This window comes from Neopsephotus bourkii, unplaced genomic scaffold (assembly GCF_033783945.1).
Source record: "Neopsephotus bourkii isolate Nb327-2 ecotype Australia unplaced genomic scaffold, CSIRO-AGI_Nbou_v1 NB_1600, whole genome shotgun sequence".
In the NCBI taxonomy this organism is placed as follows: Eukaryota; Metazoa; Chordata; class Aves; order Psittaciformes; family Psittacidae; genus Neopsephotus; species Neopsephotus bourkii.
This window is the reverse complement of record NW_026902076.1, coordinates 626,154-643,339: the sequence shown is the minus strand read 5'-3', so window position 1 is coordinate 643,339 and position 17,186 is coordinate 626,154. Positions and strand designations below refer to the sequence as shown.

The following is a 17,186-nucleotide window of genomic DNA, read 5'->3' as shown; positions in this document are numbered from 1 at the left end:
GATTTGCTTTTGCGATGTATCATTCTTCTTTTTCCCTTCTAAGTGAAGTATTAAGTAGCTTCCAAATTTGGATCTAGATAAAAAGATACATCCAGAAAGAGAATGGATTAATTAGAACTAGTGAATTTTTGCAACCCATTGCTAACATCTGAATTAATTTTCCCCAGGAACACACATTAATAGGCTCAGACAACTCTCAAGATATCCAGCTGTGTGGAATGGGAATTCTTCCTGAGCACTGCATTATAGACATCACCCCAGAAGGACAGGTTATGTTAACACCTAAAAAAAATACTAGGTAAAGGAATAAAATACAACTCCTGTTGTGTAATAATTGTAGTTTTATCTAGCATTTTATGACTACTGGTGCAAAAAGATAATTAGAAAATAAACATTTCTTTCTGTTTTTAAGGGAGAAAATTCTACTTCTTGTATCTTGTTTTCACATTTTGCTGTCATTTAGCCCTCTGTCAACTCATCTTTCATTTCTGAGATTTCTCTCAGTGGTGGTGGTGTAAGTTCTCAAAGAGGATGAGCAAATTGCATGTGCTTTCAGCAATGAGGTACTGATTTGCAGCTGTGTAGCTGTAACTGTCAAAATTTGAATTAATTTTCTAGGAAATCTGTTGATATGCAAAGAGCTGCTGAAGCATTTGTTGCTTTATTTGATTAAGTAGCAGTACTTGAAAGGCAGATGGTATATTCAAATTGATCACAAAATGGCATGCATTGTCAGCATCTCTAGTAATTTATTGTTAGGTACACAAAATTCAGCAATTTCACATTTCCCATCATTTGTAGTTAATTCTGCTTTGGACAGGACATAGGGACTGGATGACATCATGAGTTTCTCTTCAAATTTGAGTTATCCTATGGTCATATATTTGAACTTAATCTGATTCTGAAATAAAAGGAGTTTCTGATTATTCTTAGTTTATTGTCTTTAAACCATTTATATAGTAACGATCTCTAATGTCTTATTCAAATGTTACTATTTTGTGTCTGCATTTCAAAGTACTGTGAAAAGTGTTTATTTGTAGTGACATTATCTTTTTTCAGGTCCCTCATCTTTAAGCTCTAATTATACTCCCCAGATATAGCTGTCATTATCTATCCAAAAACACTGAATTCCATAAGCAGTCAAAAGAAGCTGCTTTTGAGGATTTTATGAAACAGCACAGTAGATCAGTGAAGTTTTTGGAGATATTTTGCCTGTTTGCTGCAATCCATAAACCTGTTCTTCTTCCCTATTTAAAATAAAGAATGTAGTACTGGGATTAAAAAAAAAAAAAAAAAAAGCAGCCTTATATAGATGTATTTGCTTTAGATTTTTGCCTTTTCACAGGACATTCGTAAATGGTTCTGCTGTCGTGTGTCCTATCCAGCTACATCATGGAGACAGAATACTGTGGGGAAACAACCACTTCTTCAGGTACAAAAGACATTAAAGACATTATAAGTTTATGCCAACTTGGTTTTATCTTAAGCTATAAAGAAAGAAGTTAGTGGAGCATTCAAGCTTCAGGAGGAGGTGATTTCTTTTACATTGGGATTATAATCTTAGAATGGTTTGGGTTAGAAGGGACATGAACGCTCATCCAGTTCCAACCCCCTGCCATGGGCAGGGACACCTTCCACTAAGACCAAGTTGCTCCAAGCCCTGTCCAACCTGGCCTTGAACACTGCCAGGGATGGGGCAACCACAGCTTCCCTGGGCAACCTGTGCCAGTGCCTCACCACCCTCACAGGGAAGAACTTCTGCCTCATATCTCATCTAAATCTCCCCTCTGACAGTTTAAAGACATTCCCTCTCGTCCTTGTAAAAAGCCTTTCTCCAGCTTTCTTGTAAAAGGGCAGTGCTGATGAATGATTGTTCTTGAATACTAAATATTATAACAACTGTGCTTGTTTTCAGTTTTGGAGCACTAGCTTGACTTAAGTTTTGTATTTTCAAAGGGACTGTAATCTTGTTGATGAGGACCTTGCTGTGGTTACCAGTAATATTATCTCATCAAAGAGGTTTAATTTTTGAGCTGGTATCTTTAAGGTGGCTTGGTACCACATTAATATTAAGTTCTTCTCCACAGTGAAAATATTACACCCAAGCCTTGAGTTGGGTAGGTTGCATTTTGGATTTTGCAGATAAGGTATTAGATTATTGACCTATGTTATAGGTGATCTGGGTCTTACAAATTTACTGTTTTCTGAGCTCCCTGGAGTACTGTCTCCAGACATACCTACACTTTTCCTCTGCCAGATAGGATCATCGGTAAGAGTTTTCAATAAAGACTCAGTTTTTGAAACCCTCTGTGGTGGGTGTGAAATACCTTAAAGGTTAGTGGGTTTAAATGATAATCTAAAACTGCATTGGTTTCATTTATGCTTGAAAGAAGAATCTGCATAAAAAGAGAGATAAATTTTTCATTATTGCCTCAAAATTATTCGAATATGTGACAACTGAAAAAATTAGTGGTCATCTAAACTATATGATTAGTAATGTCAGGTATTCTCTATTATTAGAGTGTAGGATAGATCAGTTTGCCTTAAGTCCCCTGTTTACACTGACTAAAACTACACTCGTAGATCAACAGATTTTGAAAGGAAAAAACAGGTTTGGATAATCTACTTAATTTTAATAGTCTTTGAAAGCAACGCTTTGTTTCAGAGTTGAGCAATTAATAGTCCTTTAAACATTTTCCTGGTTTTGAAAGGCTGAATTTGCCAAAGAAGAAAAAGAAGGCAGATCATGAGGATGAAGAGCGGGACAACTCTATGAAATACAGTAATAGTGTTGAACAGCTGGACATAGATGGGGACAATTCCAGTGAAGTGTCTAGTGAGATCAACTTCAGCTATGAGTATGCTCAGATGGAAGTCACTATGAAGGCACTTGGTAGCAATGGTAAGAAGCCACAGAAATTACTGGAAGTATGTACAGAATACAAGGTTACATCTTCAGGGACTTTTAACCACAGACTTTTTCCCTCATAACTTCCTACTGGTGAATTTTTCTTGTGAATGACTCATCATAGCCATTTTTGCAATTGAAGGGGGAAAAAAACATTGCAGACTGTTTGCTTTGGCAGTTCTTATCGAGGGAAAAGCCAAAACTGGAACACTGGTGGAACTGCAGCCTGCTATGAAAGTGTTTTCACTTTGTTGTTGTTGATTTTTCTTGTGTTATGTCTCACTCAGTTATTAACTCCCTTGATTTCTGTCTCTGAAACCATATTCTTTAGTTTTTGTGGTCTTATGTAGCTGTCCCAGAATGACATTATTTTGGGAAACAGGAAGAAGTTTTTTTCAGCTTGTTCTTTCGCTTTTCTGAATTCTCTTCAGTCATCCATCCAGTCTGTTCTGTAGGTGTTTATTTTGTTCAACACTTCAGCAACTTTTTTTTTAATATGCATTACAGCAAAAATATAATCTCTTCCTCCTTTTATATGATAACTGTATTTACTGTCTAGTACGTTCCTCACAATGATTTCAGTAGCTACCTCAGGCCCTAATATGGATAACAGCATATAGAGAATGGGGAAGGAAAGTACCAAAACATAGTAATTTCTGCCGTGCCCGAAGTCATACAGCGTATCTGTAGCAGAACACAGGAAAAATCTCATATTTCAGAGTCCCCCATCTCTGCCCCATTTTCATTACATGACTGTTTCAGTTTGAATTTTACGATTAACAGGAATTTGACCCCCAGAAGTACTAGCTTCTTTATTTTCAACATCTGCTTAGATCCAATGCAGTCAATCTTGCAAAGCCTGGAACAGCAACATCAGGAGGAGAAGAGGTCTGCACTTGAACGACAGAGACTGATGTACGAACATGAACTGGAGCAATTGCGAAGGCGATTGTCACCAGAGAAGCAGCATTTCCGCAGCATGGACAGGTTCTCTTTTCACTCCCCCAGTGCCCAGCAGCGCTTACGCCAGTGGGCGGAGGAGAGGTGAGTAATCAAATCTGACCCTCAGGAGTGTTCATTTAAAGTTCTTTAGTGCTAGTGATTTTTGCAGGATTTAATTTTGCATATCTCTGCAGAATTCCTGAGAGGACTCCTGTGAGGGACAGGGGAGGACAGGTTGGAAAATATTGGAATAATCAGACCTATAATGCTAAAAAAGATGAGAAAGAATGAGTGCCTGCTTTGTTGTTAAGGAGAAACTTTCCTGATGAGCAATGAATTTGTCTAATGAGGAGGTGATTGGAAGACATTTTGAGACTCCCATATGAGTTTGTTGTTTTGTGGATCATGACTCAGCTGCTGAAAGGTTGTTTTTACTCCCATCCATCTGTCTGAGCTGGACAGGTCTTGGCAACTAGAAGAGTGCAGAAAGAAAAGGGAATAGAAGGATGATAAGAGGAATTTTGATCCAGAGCAGTGCAAAGCTTTTTCAATAACCACAGAGGAGCCACTCTCCTCTTTGCCTCTTTCTAGACAACTGCACTGAGGTTATTTACTTCAGCCTCTAATGATCTTTTCCAGTATTAACTGTCAAAAAGAGCAGCTGCAGGAGGAAGATGAAGCTTACCCAAAAACAATGAGTGTCATAAAAACATTGTAATGCTAAAATACAAATCTAATTTATATGTCTAGAGAAGCAATCTTTGAAATATTTTTGAAAATACTTGAGAAAGCCTATCAAGGTATTAGCTCTGTGACTGGAATATTTTGTGGTACCAGATTCCTGTGTTGCACAGTTGGTTCACTCTGATGCTTGCCAGGAAAGCCAGTGAGCAAGTGGGTATGGTGTCTGAATAAACCTTTCTCTGTAAATGGAACATCCACATCTGTGATGGGGAAACTGTGGAATAATCCACACAAGAGCTGACTGTTCAGCAGATGCATGGAGATGTCTCCAAAGCCAGCAGTATGTTAATGTTTATACTGCTAAACTCATAATCTTATTTGGTTGGGTTGGTTTTGGTTTGGTTTTTTCCCTCAGAAGAAATGAAATTTAATTTACCTGTTTTTTATGTTAAAAATCAGAGAATGGTTTTGGTTGGGAGGGACCATAAAGTTCCAACCCCCCTGCCATGGGCTTCTGTAGAGCCAGAAGTCCCACTGAATGAGTCATGCGCTCCTGTTAGTCTTTTAAAAGGTTTCAGTAGATGCTTTGGAAAAATATTTCTGTGTTACAAAGTGGGTCCTACCAAGCCATGTATTTGTTGGAGTAAATATTGGCTGCTCCTCAGATGAGAAGAAACCCACATAGAAGCATAGAATGGTTTGGCTTGGAAGGGACCTTAAAGACAGTTTAGATCCAACCACCCTGCACAGGGACATCTTCCACTAGAAAAGGTTGCTTAGAGCCCTGTCCAACCTGGCCTTGAACACTGCCAGGTATGGGGCAGCCACAGCTTCTCTGGCCAACCTGTGCCAGGGCCTCACCACCCTCACAGAGGAGATCTTCTTCCTTCTTCTCATCTGAATCTCTGTCAGTTTAAAGCCATTCCCCCTTGTCCAGTCCCTATAGGCCCTTGTCAAAAGCCCCTCTCCAGCTTTCTTGTTGGCCCCTTTGGGCACTGGAAGCTGCTCTGAGATCTTCCCAGAGCCTCTGATCTTCTCCAGGCTGAAAAAGCCCAGCTCCATCAGCCTGTCTCTGTAGCACAAGTGTTCCAGCCCTCAGAGTATCTTCATGGCTTCCTCTGGACTTGCTGAGTCAGTCTGAAGGCTTTTCTCTTCAGCTGACTTACCACCCTAAGGATCAGTAACTCCACCATTTCACAGTCACTGCAGCCAAGATTGCCCTTGAGCTTCACATTCCTCACCATCCCCTCCTTGTTGGCAAGAACAAGGTCCTTGTTCTCTCCTCATTGACTCAACAGATACTGGGGTGGTTGAAGTCCCACATGAGGACCAGACCTTGTGACCAGGAGGCAGTTACTGTCTGTCTACAGAGGGCCTCATCCACTTGGTCTTCCTGGTCAAGTCTTCTGTAGCAGACCTCCACTGTATTGTCACCTGTCCTTCCCTCTAATCTTGACCCATAAGCTCTCAGTCAGCTCCTCATCCATCCCAGGCATGGCCCCATGCACTCCAGCTGGTCATGAACATAGGGCGTGACACCCCCTCATTGTCACCTCAGCCTTTGTTTCCTGAAAAGCCTCTATCCTTCCATTCCAACACTCCACTCATCTCTGTGATACCAGTAAGATCACAGCCCTGCAAGTGTGTGAATGTCTCTAATTCCTCTTGTTTATTCCCCGTGCTATGTGCATTGGCATAGCGGCATTGAAGTGGGCCCCTGATGAAGCTGACTCCCCAGTTGGATGTTAAGATGCCTTCCTGTCAAGGGATGATTTGTTTTGCACTCAGTTCAATATTTAAACATTGTGATTTTTTTTTTTCCTGTCTCCCCTTCCATATCCCCCTTTTTTAGAGAAGAAATGCTGACCCACAGCCTGAGAAAGCTGCGAGAGCAGATTGTTAAAGCCAATTTATATGTGAGAGAAGCCAATTTTATCGGAGAAGAACTGGACAAGAGGACAGAATATAAAGTTACCCTCCAGATCCCAGCTTCAAGCCTTAATGCTAACAGTAAGGTAAGGTAGCCCTAATAGAACAAAATTGTTCAGTATGTTTGCCCTTTAGCATTCACCTTTGTTGTATTATGACTTTAGTGGTCTAGCTAGTTTGCCAGTCTAGTCATGGGTATTAAATATGGCTCTGTTAGTGCATGCTACATTCTTATCTTATTTCATTACCATGAAAACCTGATATATATTATCTTACTGATACATGTATTGATCCAAGTTCTTTCCAGTGGTGTTGAAGTTCAGACTTGTTTCTGTTGCAGAGTGACCAAATCTGTGTAGGTTAGGTAACATCTATTTCAAGTACCATCTCCTTGTGGACATTTGGCTTTCCATCGCCTAGTGAGCTGGGAAAATGCTGTCATCTCCATTGTGGAGGAAGGAGCTGGAGCAGAGAGGTTTTGGGTTATTTGTTCTGAGCTTAGAAATTGTTGAAGGAGGAAACTGAACCCAAACATCCATGTCTCGGGCTGGCTACCTAAGTTGTTATTATTCATGTTCTTGACATCAGCTCAATATTTTGGGGATACTTATGCTGTCATGAGTGCTGTAGATGTATTTTATTCCAGGATTAGAATTTTTATCAATTACTTTAAGTTTCTGTTGTCTGCTTTTTTTTATTTTTTTATTTTTTTTTTTCATCTTCTGGCACACCTAGAAACAGGATGGTAAAGAGGGTTAAGTGTTTGCAGTAGTTGAAAGTTGCAGACAGTAGGAATCTTATCTGGGACTCCAGGCCTGCTGTAACTTTATATTTGTGAAATGCTTAAATGTTCCTACTTCTAATACTTATGTAAGGTGAAAAGCCATGGAAACTAGTGCCTGTAGCTGTGATTAGACTTCACAGTTAAACTGAACACAAATATACTGTGACAACCAAGCTCAGAGTCTGTCATACTTGAATTTGAAGCTAGAATTAAAAAGAACAGAATCTAGACTTTTGCCAAAGATCTTCTCAGTTTTGTATTGGTTTTAAACTGTCTTTTCCTTGTTGTGACACAAATTACTTACTTATGTCTCTAATTGTTTCATAGAGAGGGGCAATTCTCAGTGAGCCTGCTATTCAGGTGAGAAGGAAAGGGAAAGGCAAACAGATTTGGTCACTGGAAAAGCTGGAGAATCGACTGGTAGATATGAGGGATCTTTACCAGGAGTGGAAAGACTGTGAGGAAGACAACCCAGTAAGTAAAAATTACTCCAGTATTGTGCTGATAGAACTACATCCCTGTTAAATTTTATGTTTAAGCAGATGTAAGAAAATCTTTTGGTTCAGGAGGGGGAGGGAGAAGGTTGGGAGGAAGTATGTAGAGAGGGAAGTTTTTCTGAGCTTCCTGGTACTGAAGTGGTCTTCAGCATGTCATTAAGCCTTTTTTTGTCACTTTGATGCTTGTTTGCATACATAGTTTGGTGATAGAATCAAGTGTACAGTAAGAAGCCATATGTAAACACAATAGCAGTTGGTGTTCAGGCTGACTTCTCTGTTTCTGGTGACATTAAGGAGAACTTGCTGAGGACAGGCCTTATACTTGGTCCAAAATAAAATTCAGGTTACCATTCTTGTGATCTAGTCTGGCCTATTGCTTGAGTCCATTTTTCTTTCATTAGGTTGGTTGCGCAACACTTTGAAAGCTTTTTCATGAAAAGTTTGGTTTTCTTACATTATTATGAATTTGATTGAAGGTGATGAGGGCGTACTTCAGGCGAGCTGATCCATTCTATGATGAGCAGGAAAACCACAGCCTTATCGGAGTAGCTAATGTTTTTCTTGAGTGCCTCTTCTATGATGTGAAGCTACAATATGCTGTTCCAATCATCAACCAGAAGGGAGAGGTTTGTCATTCTTCCATAATATATCCTTACTTAATTATTTAATTGAAGCCTGTGGATCTCATTACCAGCATACAGTAGGTATTTTCCAGTTTCATGTGGACAGGCTCTTTGCTAACGACTTGGAATTATGCAAATCACATACTAACTTGTTAAGAGTTGTACAGACAGTTCTGATTCCCATCATGGTGACTGTAAAATGAGGAAAAGCTTTGTAAGCAGCTTTGTGAGTGAAGCAGCCCAAATAAATACTTCATAAAACAACTGTGAGTCCCACTGGCTTTCACTGACTACTATCAAGAATAGGCTTTTAAATATATACTGTAAGAACAACTTCAAAGGCACCTAGAGCATGCCAGGTAACATTCTTCAATCTCTGGGTGTTTTTAATTCATTGCCCAGAGAAGCTGTGGCTGCTCCATCCCTGGCAGTGTTCAAGGCCAGGTTGGATGGAGTTTGGAGCAACTTTGTCTCAGTGGAAGGTATCCCTGCACATGGCAGGGGGTTGGAACTGGATGAGCTTTAAGGCCCCATACAACCCAAACCATTTTATGATTCTATGATTCTCTATGTTGTGCATAACATGAACTTTGCAGACTCTCTAGGGACTGGTGTGAAGGTGAAATTGCAGTATGCCATTCCCAGAGTTACTCTAGTGGCTGATTACTTTGTAATTTTACAACAAAGGCTCTTTGAGCCTTGCTCCAAAGTGTTCATCTCATGCAACAAATGCACAGTACAAGATAATAGAAAGGAATAAAAAGTCTGCTTACACACTGTAAGCAGCAGTAGCTTTAATTACCTGAAAAGGGAGGAAGCTGTTACTGTTTTCTGGCACACAGGTAATTCTTACTCTCTTTTTTATCAGGTATCTGGTCGTCTCCACGTTGAAGTTGTTCGAGTTAGTGGAGAGATAGACGACAGGTTGGTTGGAGGTGAGGATAGTCCAGACTATTCAAATGAAAATGACGTTCAGGAGAGAAAGCTTGTCTGCAGGGTGAGTTCCAGTTATATCCCAACCTATGAGCAACCTTCTCTCTTTCCATCCCAAGTCTTAAATCTTAAAGAAGTCCCTGGTTTGTTGGCTTCTGGACCTTAAATGTCTCTTTGGAACCTCGTGTGTCATGTTTGCTTCCAGTATGCAACCACAGAGGCAGAGTCCTGTCTTTGTACTCATTGATTGAGTGTATGAAATTGTATTGACGTTTCAGGAGTAAAAAAATAATAAAAATAGGGCAAATAATTTAGCTGTACCTAATGATTCAGTTGTATGCACAGAGTTTAATACTTTTGCTGTATTTGTTTCATGGCCTTATGTAATGACCTGGGGCCCAGTGTTTGTCCTGAAGCATTGCTGTGTTTTCTCATAGTGTTTTATTCCTGGGGTGGCTAAAATAATACAAGATAACTAAATGGGGTTTGTTCCTTTCAGTTTCCATGATTTTTTTAAAGTCTTCAATGTATTAATTCAACTGTATGCCCATGAAGATCATTATAGTCTTGGAAATGAAAGATCTGTGCTCTAAGATTGGAGCTACACTAATTAAAAAGGAGTCAGAACCTGATAAACTCCCATTGTTCTGTGAATCATTCTCAGTATTTCTCTCTCTAAATATCAGTTTGTGAAATACATACAGGTGTATTTATTATTGTTAATAATAAAAGGAAAGTGTTTACTAGCAGTTTCATGTTGTAGTAAAACACAAGATAGGCTAAGCTACAGCTAAGAAAAGAGAGGCAAAAAGCACTGGGAGGGAGTGGTGCCCAACTTCGCTGGCTTCTGGACAATATGAACAATTTGGGGCAGTTGTATTCCTTTTTATGTTTTTTCCTGTCCCACAGAGCTCCAAGTGCTTGCAAGCAGTATGGTATATTGCTGTGAGAAACATATCCTCCTGAGGATCTTGAGTGTGCCTTACTATAGAAGCCTGTCTAATTTTATCTTAACTTGACAAATGGAGAATAGAAGTTTATTAAATAGCATGGTTAATACGGTGGCTTCATTTAGATCAGAAGATACATACAAAACTTTCTGGTTTCTATTTGGCCTTGATTTTGAGCAGGAGAGGACAGGCTACTTCTGTACTGTTGAGCTTGTTTTTGTGTTGTTTCTAGCATCACAGAATAAACAGGGATTTTCAGAATAAAGTAGCCAGGTTTAGGTAGAATTACGAGATTTTCATTGTGTCCTTCTTAAATGACAGTGTTTTCGTTGCATCTCACCATTAAAAATAAGATGTTTTGGGGTGTTTGTAAAATTCAGCCCTTTAGCTTTTACTCCCAAGAAATATGTGCCTGATGACATCTAGTGACCAGGGTCCGCCAGTGCACTCAAGATATTGTCACGTGTGTGCTGGTGAAGAAATTCCTATTTTGTGAGGGTTTTTTTGTTTTGGTTTGGTTTTTGTGGTTTGAGTTTGTTTGGTTTGTTGGGGTTTTTGGTTATCTTTTGGATATAGAACAACATTGTTCCAACAGAAAATATTTTAGCTCTATGTCTAATGAATAAGTGCTTTTCCTTCGTTTCTCATCTCTTTTCTAGATTAAAATACTTCAGGCTACAGGTTTGCCACAGCATCTCTCCAACTTTGTGTTCTGCAAATATACTTTCTGGGATCAACTGGAGCCAGTCAATGTTGCTCCTGAGGTGGATCCTTCCTTATCCTCTGTCAGCAAGGAGCCACGGTGCATGGTTGTCTTTGATCACTGCAATGTAAAGTATTTTTTTTCTTTTTCTATTTTATTAATGAAATTGTAGGCAGTTTCACTCACGTTGTAATATTTCATGAGGCTATACCCTAATACCATTTTTAATAAGAACTCAAACATCTTCAGCGTCCATATAAGTTTAATTATTCTACACTGTTCACTGGTGTGGGAATCACGGTAGATGAAGTGGGTTAATAAAGGCAAGTAATCTGTTCAGCAGAGACTTATATTAGCTTACCCACAGTAAAGATGCAGTTGAGCATGAATCACTTTAGACTCTGATGTAGTGGAGAGAAATGTCCCAGTCCTGGGACATGATGCCTGTTATCCTAATGTAGTAGATTAAAGTAGCAAAAAGTTAGGTCATGCAGCTTAGAACAGACCATTTCTTCCCATTGACTTTGGAGCAACTGTCTGAGTGGAGGCATCTTTAACAGAGATAGATGAAGTCAGTTTAGATGAATCCCAGCCAAATTATCTGAGTTCTCCTCTCGTTCTTTGTCATTTGTTATTACACTGAGCAATTTGTTCAGCTTCTAATTTCTAAATAAATACAATACCTTCTGATGAGCTTTGATTTTCTGACTGAATATTAGAAAATATGATTTTAATTTTTTTGGAACCATCAGATGATGACTTGGAACAGCGTGCGATCATTTTTCAGCTCTTTATAGATTTGAATCTTCAGTAAATCACGTATTGTTGCCTTGCCCTCCTGATTTTACAAATGAAGGTGACAGTTCTTTCTTTCCTTTATATTGTGGCATGGAGACCAGGGTGACTTTACTCCATGCTTATATTAAAGCCAAGACAATAAATCTCTAAGCCTAAGTCATTGTGTAGCCACAGTCAGCAACTGATTTGTCACTTACAGGAAGTTTCTGTAAATATTTCTGAAGACTTCATGGAACATCTTTACGATGGTGCTTTGGCAATAGAAGTATATGGGCACAAGCAGAGTGGTGACCGAAAAAATCCAGCCCTGTGGGATTTGGGAATAATTCAAGCCAAAACACGCAGCCTTCGTGACAGGTAAATGTGGAAAATAGATCCTTGGCTTAGAATTTTCAGGAAAATCCCTGTCTCAGGTGCCCAGTTCTTGAGGCAGGTTTTAGATAAGTAGTCAAATTTTGAACTGAAGACAACTGAGCATGTATTTGAGATTGTAGACTCAACACCATACATTGTGTTGTCAGTAGGCTTTGAAAAAGTGGAAGAGGAGAAATGCCCATCTCTATTTCAAATTAGAAGTAGTAAAACTTGAAAGACTTAGAAGCCCCTTTTATCTAGGCAAACTCAATCTGTGTTTTACAAAAGAGCAAGCTGATTATTTTCCTTTATATTGTTATGCTAGACTGATCCAGAAAGAGCTATCAAGCCTAAAACAGCAAGAGGTTGTCCTGGCTGTATGCTGATATATTTATTCAAGGTCTGACTCCAATTCATTCTTGACCATGAAATGTCATCCCTGTAGTGCTTCCACTGGAAGAGCCGTGTTGCTAATTACTTCAGTTGGAGTAAATATGCAACAGTATGGTAATTCAGACTGAAGGGGGCTTCTTGTTTGTTGTCCCCAAAGGAAGCTTAGTAGTGTTCTCTTAAATGCTTTCCTTGATTTGCGTCTCCAATTAGAAGGCTGCTCTGCACCTTAATTTATTGGCAATTATTTACCTTTTTACTTCCAGCCTAAACTTGTATTGAGCACTCTGAACATTAAGCTAAAGGTAGGGAAATTTAAAAGAAAAGTCAGGAAAATATGGCAAAAAGGAGATGGAAAAAAGAGGCTATAAAACCATAGAATGGTTTGAGTGAGAAGAGACCTTAAAGATCATCCAGCTCTAACCCCCTGCCAGGGGCAGAGACACCTTCCGCTACAGCAGGTTGCTCCAAACCCCATCCAACCTGGCCTTCAAAACTGCCAGGAATGTGGGGCAGCCACAGCTTCTCTCAGTAACCTGTGCCAGGGCGTCACCACCCTCACAGGGAAGAACTTCTTCCTAAGATCTCATCTAACTCACCCCTCTGTGAGTTTAAGCCATTCCCTCTTGTCCTGTCCCTACAGGCTGTTATCAAAAGACCCTCTCCAGCTTTCTTGTCATCCCCTTTGGAGGCACTGGAAGGTGCTCTGAGGTCTCCCCAGAGCTTTCCTTTCTCCAGGCTGAACAAGCCCAGCTCTCTCAGCCTGCTCCATAGCAGAGGTGCTCCAGTCCTCAGAGTATCTTTGTTGCTTTCTCTGGACTTGCTCCAACAGGAGTTCCTGAAATTCAGGAGAGTCCCCTGTATCTTGAAAGCTTGTGAGACAGCATCATATTTTATTACACTGTCTTCTGATAGGACTAACCATGCTGGGCTTCTGTGGCAGTAGCTGAGTTCAAACCATAAATGTTAAAAGGCAGTGGAATTGGGTTTTGGATTGCAGAGGCTTACTTCTGATTTTTAACTGAAATAGTTGTTAGTAAAATTATAATAACTGTACAGCTGGTAACCCAATCCTTTCCCATAGAAGGGGGGTTGCAACTTGATGATCTTTAAGGTCCTTTCCAACTCAAACCATTCTATGATTATATACACTTAGAAATGGTACATATATTGACTTGTTCCTTTGCTTCTTCAGTCTGTATTCTGAGCTAATCTGTTGTGCTGCTTCTTTCTTCATGAAAAAAAAGAAAAAAGAGAAACCATATTTGACATATTTTGCAGGTGGAGTGAAGTAACGCGAAAAGTAGAACTCTGGGTTCAAATTCTAGAGTTGAATGAGAATGGGGAATACTGCCCGGTTGAGGTGACTCCTGCCAGGGATGTGTGCACAGGAGGCATCTTCCAGCTCAGACAGGTAAGGTGGCAGATATATTTTGGCTGTGAAAAAAAAAGCCAAGAAGCTGCTATTTTGTATGGTAAAGGGATGGACACAAAATAAGTTATTGTGTAGAACAGACAAAAAGTGGAAAAGAGTGGAGTCCCTCGCGGTTTTGTGAAACTGCCAGTGTACATAAGCTCAGATTTAAAGGTGATCAAATGCTTACGGGCAGTCTTTTTGCAATGTTCTGTTCTGGGATAGCACCTGCAAGAACAGTCGTCAGTCTCAACTGGACTTCATAATTTTTTAAAGAGGTTCAGAGTTCGCCTTTATTTGATCCTTCCAGCCAACCACTCCTTTGTTCTTTGAATCCTACATGCATTAAATTGTTAATGCTTAACTGAGTAGTTAACATTTGAAAGTGCCCATAGAACACACAAGGAATTAGTAAAAGTCAGATATAAGCTGAACCTCCAAACTTCCCAACTCCTTTGATGATTTTTTTCCATCTTTTTTCTCCTGTGGGTTTTATAAAGAACAGTTACTATGCTGCGTTGATAGCATCAGGGGTAATAATTTTCAATCAAGTTTACTAAAATTCCAGTAGCTCACAAAATTAGGCTATTTTTTTCTCCTCTTTTATAGGTGGGGAAGAGACCCACCTGCCTTTGGAAGTATTACAAATAAATTTCTATAAGTGTATGTTTTAAAAATCCTCCAGAAAAGTAAACTGGGAAGTTGCTGAATGCTGAACTTTTATTTTTCTGTAAATATATCAATCCTATGAATACAAATCCTTGCAACAGAAGGGTTCAACACTGGGACACTGAGATCGCAGTGCCCACCACTTTGTTCTTCACAAAATAAAAACATAATGGTGCTTGCGAATAACTGCCACTAGAGGTCTCTCTGTCATTAAGCTTCTAGTATTTGTTATTCTTTTTACGAGCATTTCCAATTGTTTTTTTCGGCAGGGGCAGTCTCGACGAATTCAGGTAGAAGTGAGATCTGTACAGGAATCCGGGACCTTGCCACTGATGGAGGAATCCATATTATCTGTTGGCATTGGCTGTGTTCAAATAAAACATGTCAAGTCACAAAAACTACCTGAAAGTTACCAGGTAAGAGTGAATACTTCCTGTCATCTATGGCTATTTCCAAGACATGTAAAAGCATGAAGTGGTGTCCTGTGTGACAGCTGGAGGCAACTCCATTCATTTTAAGATTTAGTTTGGTTTTGGGAGATATTTTTTAACCAACTCCTTAAACATATAAAGCAATATCAAGAAAATTTGACTGTGGTTTTAGTGATTAGTCAGGATAGTTTGAAACTAAACCTCTGTCTTTTTGAAAGTGTTGTGGAAGATCTTTTTAATCAGAAATCATTTTCCATGGTGAAATAGTGTTTGTAAGACTACCTTCTGTGTCTTTTCTGGTTTTGGTATCTTTTTCCTGTCTATAAAAGCAGCACAACCTTAACACACCATTCAAAGAAGAAAACACTGAAGCTTCTAAAATTCATTAGGATTTTGTCCAGTAGGTTTTACTTCAAATATTAAATATGGCAGCGATTTTATGTGCAACATGTATTCAAACAGTGTTGAGTTACAAATGTGAGAATTATATGAACCAGTTGTTGACCCACAGTAAATGTTGAGCAGTTGGACAACCCCAGAAGCGCTATTTCTCATATTAAACTGCAAGTATATTGTTGTTGGGGTTTTTTAGGGATTGTCTCCTATCAGTTTCTGGTGCAGTTTGACTTCTTCCCCCAACAGCTGTGTTAAAATCTAGTCACTGCTCGAAGTGAGCAAGCCAAAATCGGGTGCAATAGCACAAGCAAGTCTCCAGACTTGTTTGATTAGTTGCCCTGCTTGAGACAAGGCCAACTAAACGTCAGGTAGTTTTGGGGACATCTCCCAGCTTTCCATAATGTTTACCCTGTTGACAGACTGTCATTCAGCCTGTGTCTGCTCCTGTTTTTTAGCTTAATCAGTATTGTTTTTCTCTTTGAGGTCTGAAGTAGTTAGTTTTTTTTGTTGTTTCCTAACCTTAACAGCCCCTTGCCCTTTGCATGTCAGGGGTACAAAAAGGGGAATTTTTTCCTCCCTTGCAGAAACCTCATGTTTCAGCAGCATCCTAGGCAGATTATTGCTTTCATTTCCCATTATGCTTCTGCTAGCAATTTTACCTTCAGGCTTTTGTAGCTGCCTTTCAATCATAGCAGTTTTTGATACCCATGTCCTATGAAACAAGTAAACTGTCATTTCTGTTTTACTCCTGAATGGAGCAAATTTTTTAAGAGACTTTTCTCTACCAAGAAAGAGTGAATGATTCTTGCAAATTTTATTTGAAAGCTATTACACACCTGCAACATACATATGCCTCCTTGAGCCTGTTTCAGGAGACAAGTCCCAGGTGAGCATCCTGTCTGTCTCATCCTGTTTCTTCCCCAGTGAATTCCTGATCTGTTGACCAGTTTCAACAGTATCTGACAGAGCTAGCAATCCACAAAATAGCATATTCTTTCAAGAAGAAAGACTTAAACTCCCCTTGAGAGAGAGACTACTGAGTTGTGTCTGACACTGATAACCCACATGGGAAAGGGCTGTTGAAAACCATGTTTTATTAGTTCTCTATCTTACAGTAACCTTCTGACTTGAGCACCTGGGTTTTTAGTCCCCTTTTTAGCATTTCTCTGTCTCAAGTAAATCAGTATCTATGGAATATGAAAGATTTTCTGAAGATCTTGAACTAAGAAAATGCTCTTCTATATGGCTTTTTCATTTTAGCTTAGCTAAGTTGTTGCTTTCATTATTAGATATGAAAGTAGACTCCAGTGGCTTGTTATTGCTTAACTAGATCAGTAATAACTCCGTGAGGACTGGAGCCCTCGTTGCTTCTCCATTCACTGTGAAGGAGTGGCAGTTCTGCTTACTCTCACTGCAAGTGGCTCTGCTTGTGATAAATGTTGAGAATGAAAGGTGGTGTCTCCTATCAGAAAATAATGGAAGTCCAAATGTCAAAAGTCTACATTGCAACTCCTGGGGTGACATGCTTACTTAAACTCCCTAACAATTGGCTTAGATGTTTACAATTTTTTTCCCGTAGATGCTACAGCAAGCTTACCTGAAATCCTTTATGCCAGACTGATTTTTCAGTAGTTGCTGTAATATTGATACTGAAGTCTTATACCAGCACATTTTTCTTTGCTGTGCGGGATCAACAGGTTTCAAGTTGTTTCACTAATACTTGTCTTTCTTTCTTAGGGCAATTCAAGTGTTACACTTGCTTCCAATTACAAAGATTTGTA

General features: G+C 39.5%; 1 protein-coding gene across 4 annotated transcripts in view; it reads left to right on the top strand.

Moving 5' to 3' along the window:
• The window catches only part of KIF13B (kinesin family member 13B), a 133,529-nt gene that overhangs the window by 76,257 nt on the left and 40,086 nt on the right, over positions 1 to 17,186 (top strand). For all 4 annotated transcript variants that reach the window (XM_061372169.1, XM_061372167.1, XM_061372171.1 and 1 more), the window contains exons 14-25: positions 168 to 298; positions 1,346 to 1,432; positions 2,712 to 2,902; positions 3,742 to 3,952; positions 6,387 to 6,549; positions 7,575 to 7,721; positions 8,221 to 8,370; positions 9,236 to 9,364; positions 10,910 to 11,080; positions 11,951 to 12,108; positions 13,777 to 13,909; positions 14,848 to 14,994. In XM_061372169.1, the coding sequence (XP_061228153.1) occupies positions 168 to 298; positions 1,346 to 1,432; positions 2,712 to 2,902; positions 3,742 to 3,952; positions 6,387 to 6,549; positions 7,575 to 7,721; positions 8,221 to 8,370; positions 9,236 to 9,364; positions 10,910 to 11,080; positions 11,951 to 12,108; positions 13,777 to 13,909; positions 14,848 to 14,994 (1,818 nt within the window). The remainder of the gene's footprint in view (positions 1 to 167; positions 299 to 1,345; positions 1,433 to 2,711; positions 2,903 to 3,741; positions 3,953 to 6,386; positions 6,550 to 7,574; positions 7,722 to 8,220; positions 8,371 to 9,235; positions 9,365 to 10,909; positions 11,081 to 11,950; positions 12,109 to 13,776; positions 13,910 to 14,847; positions 14,995 to 17,186) is intronic.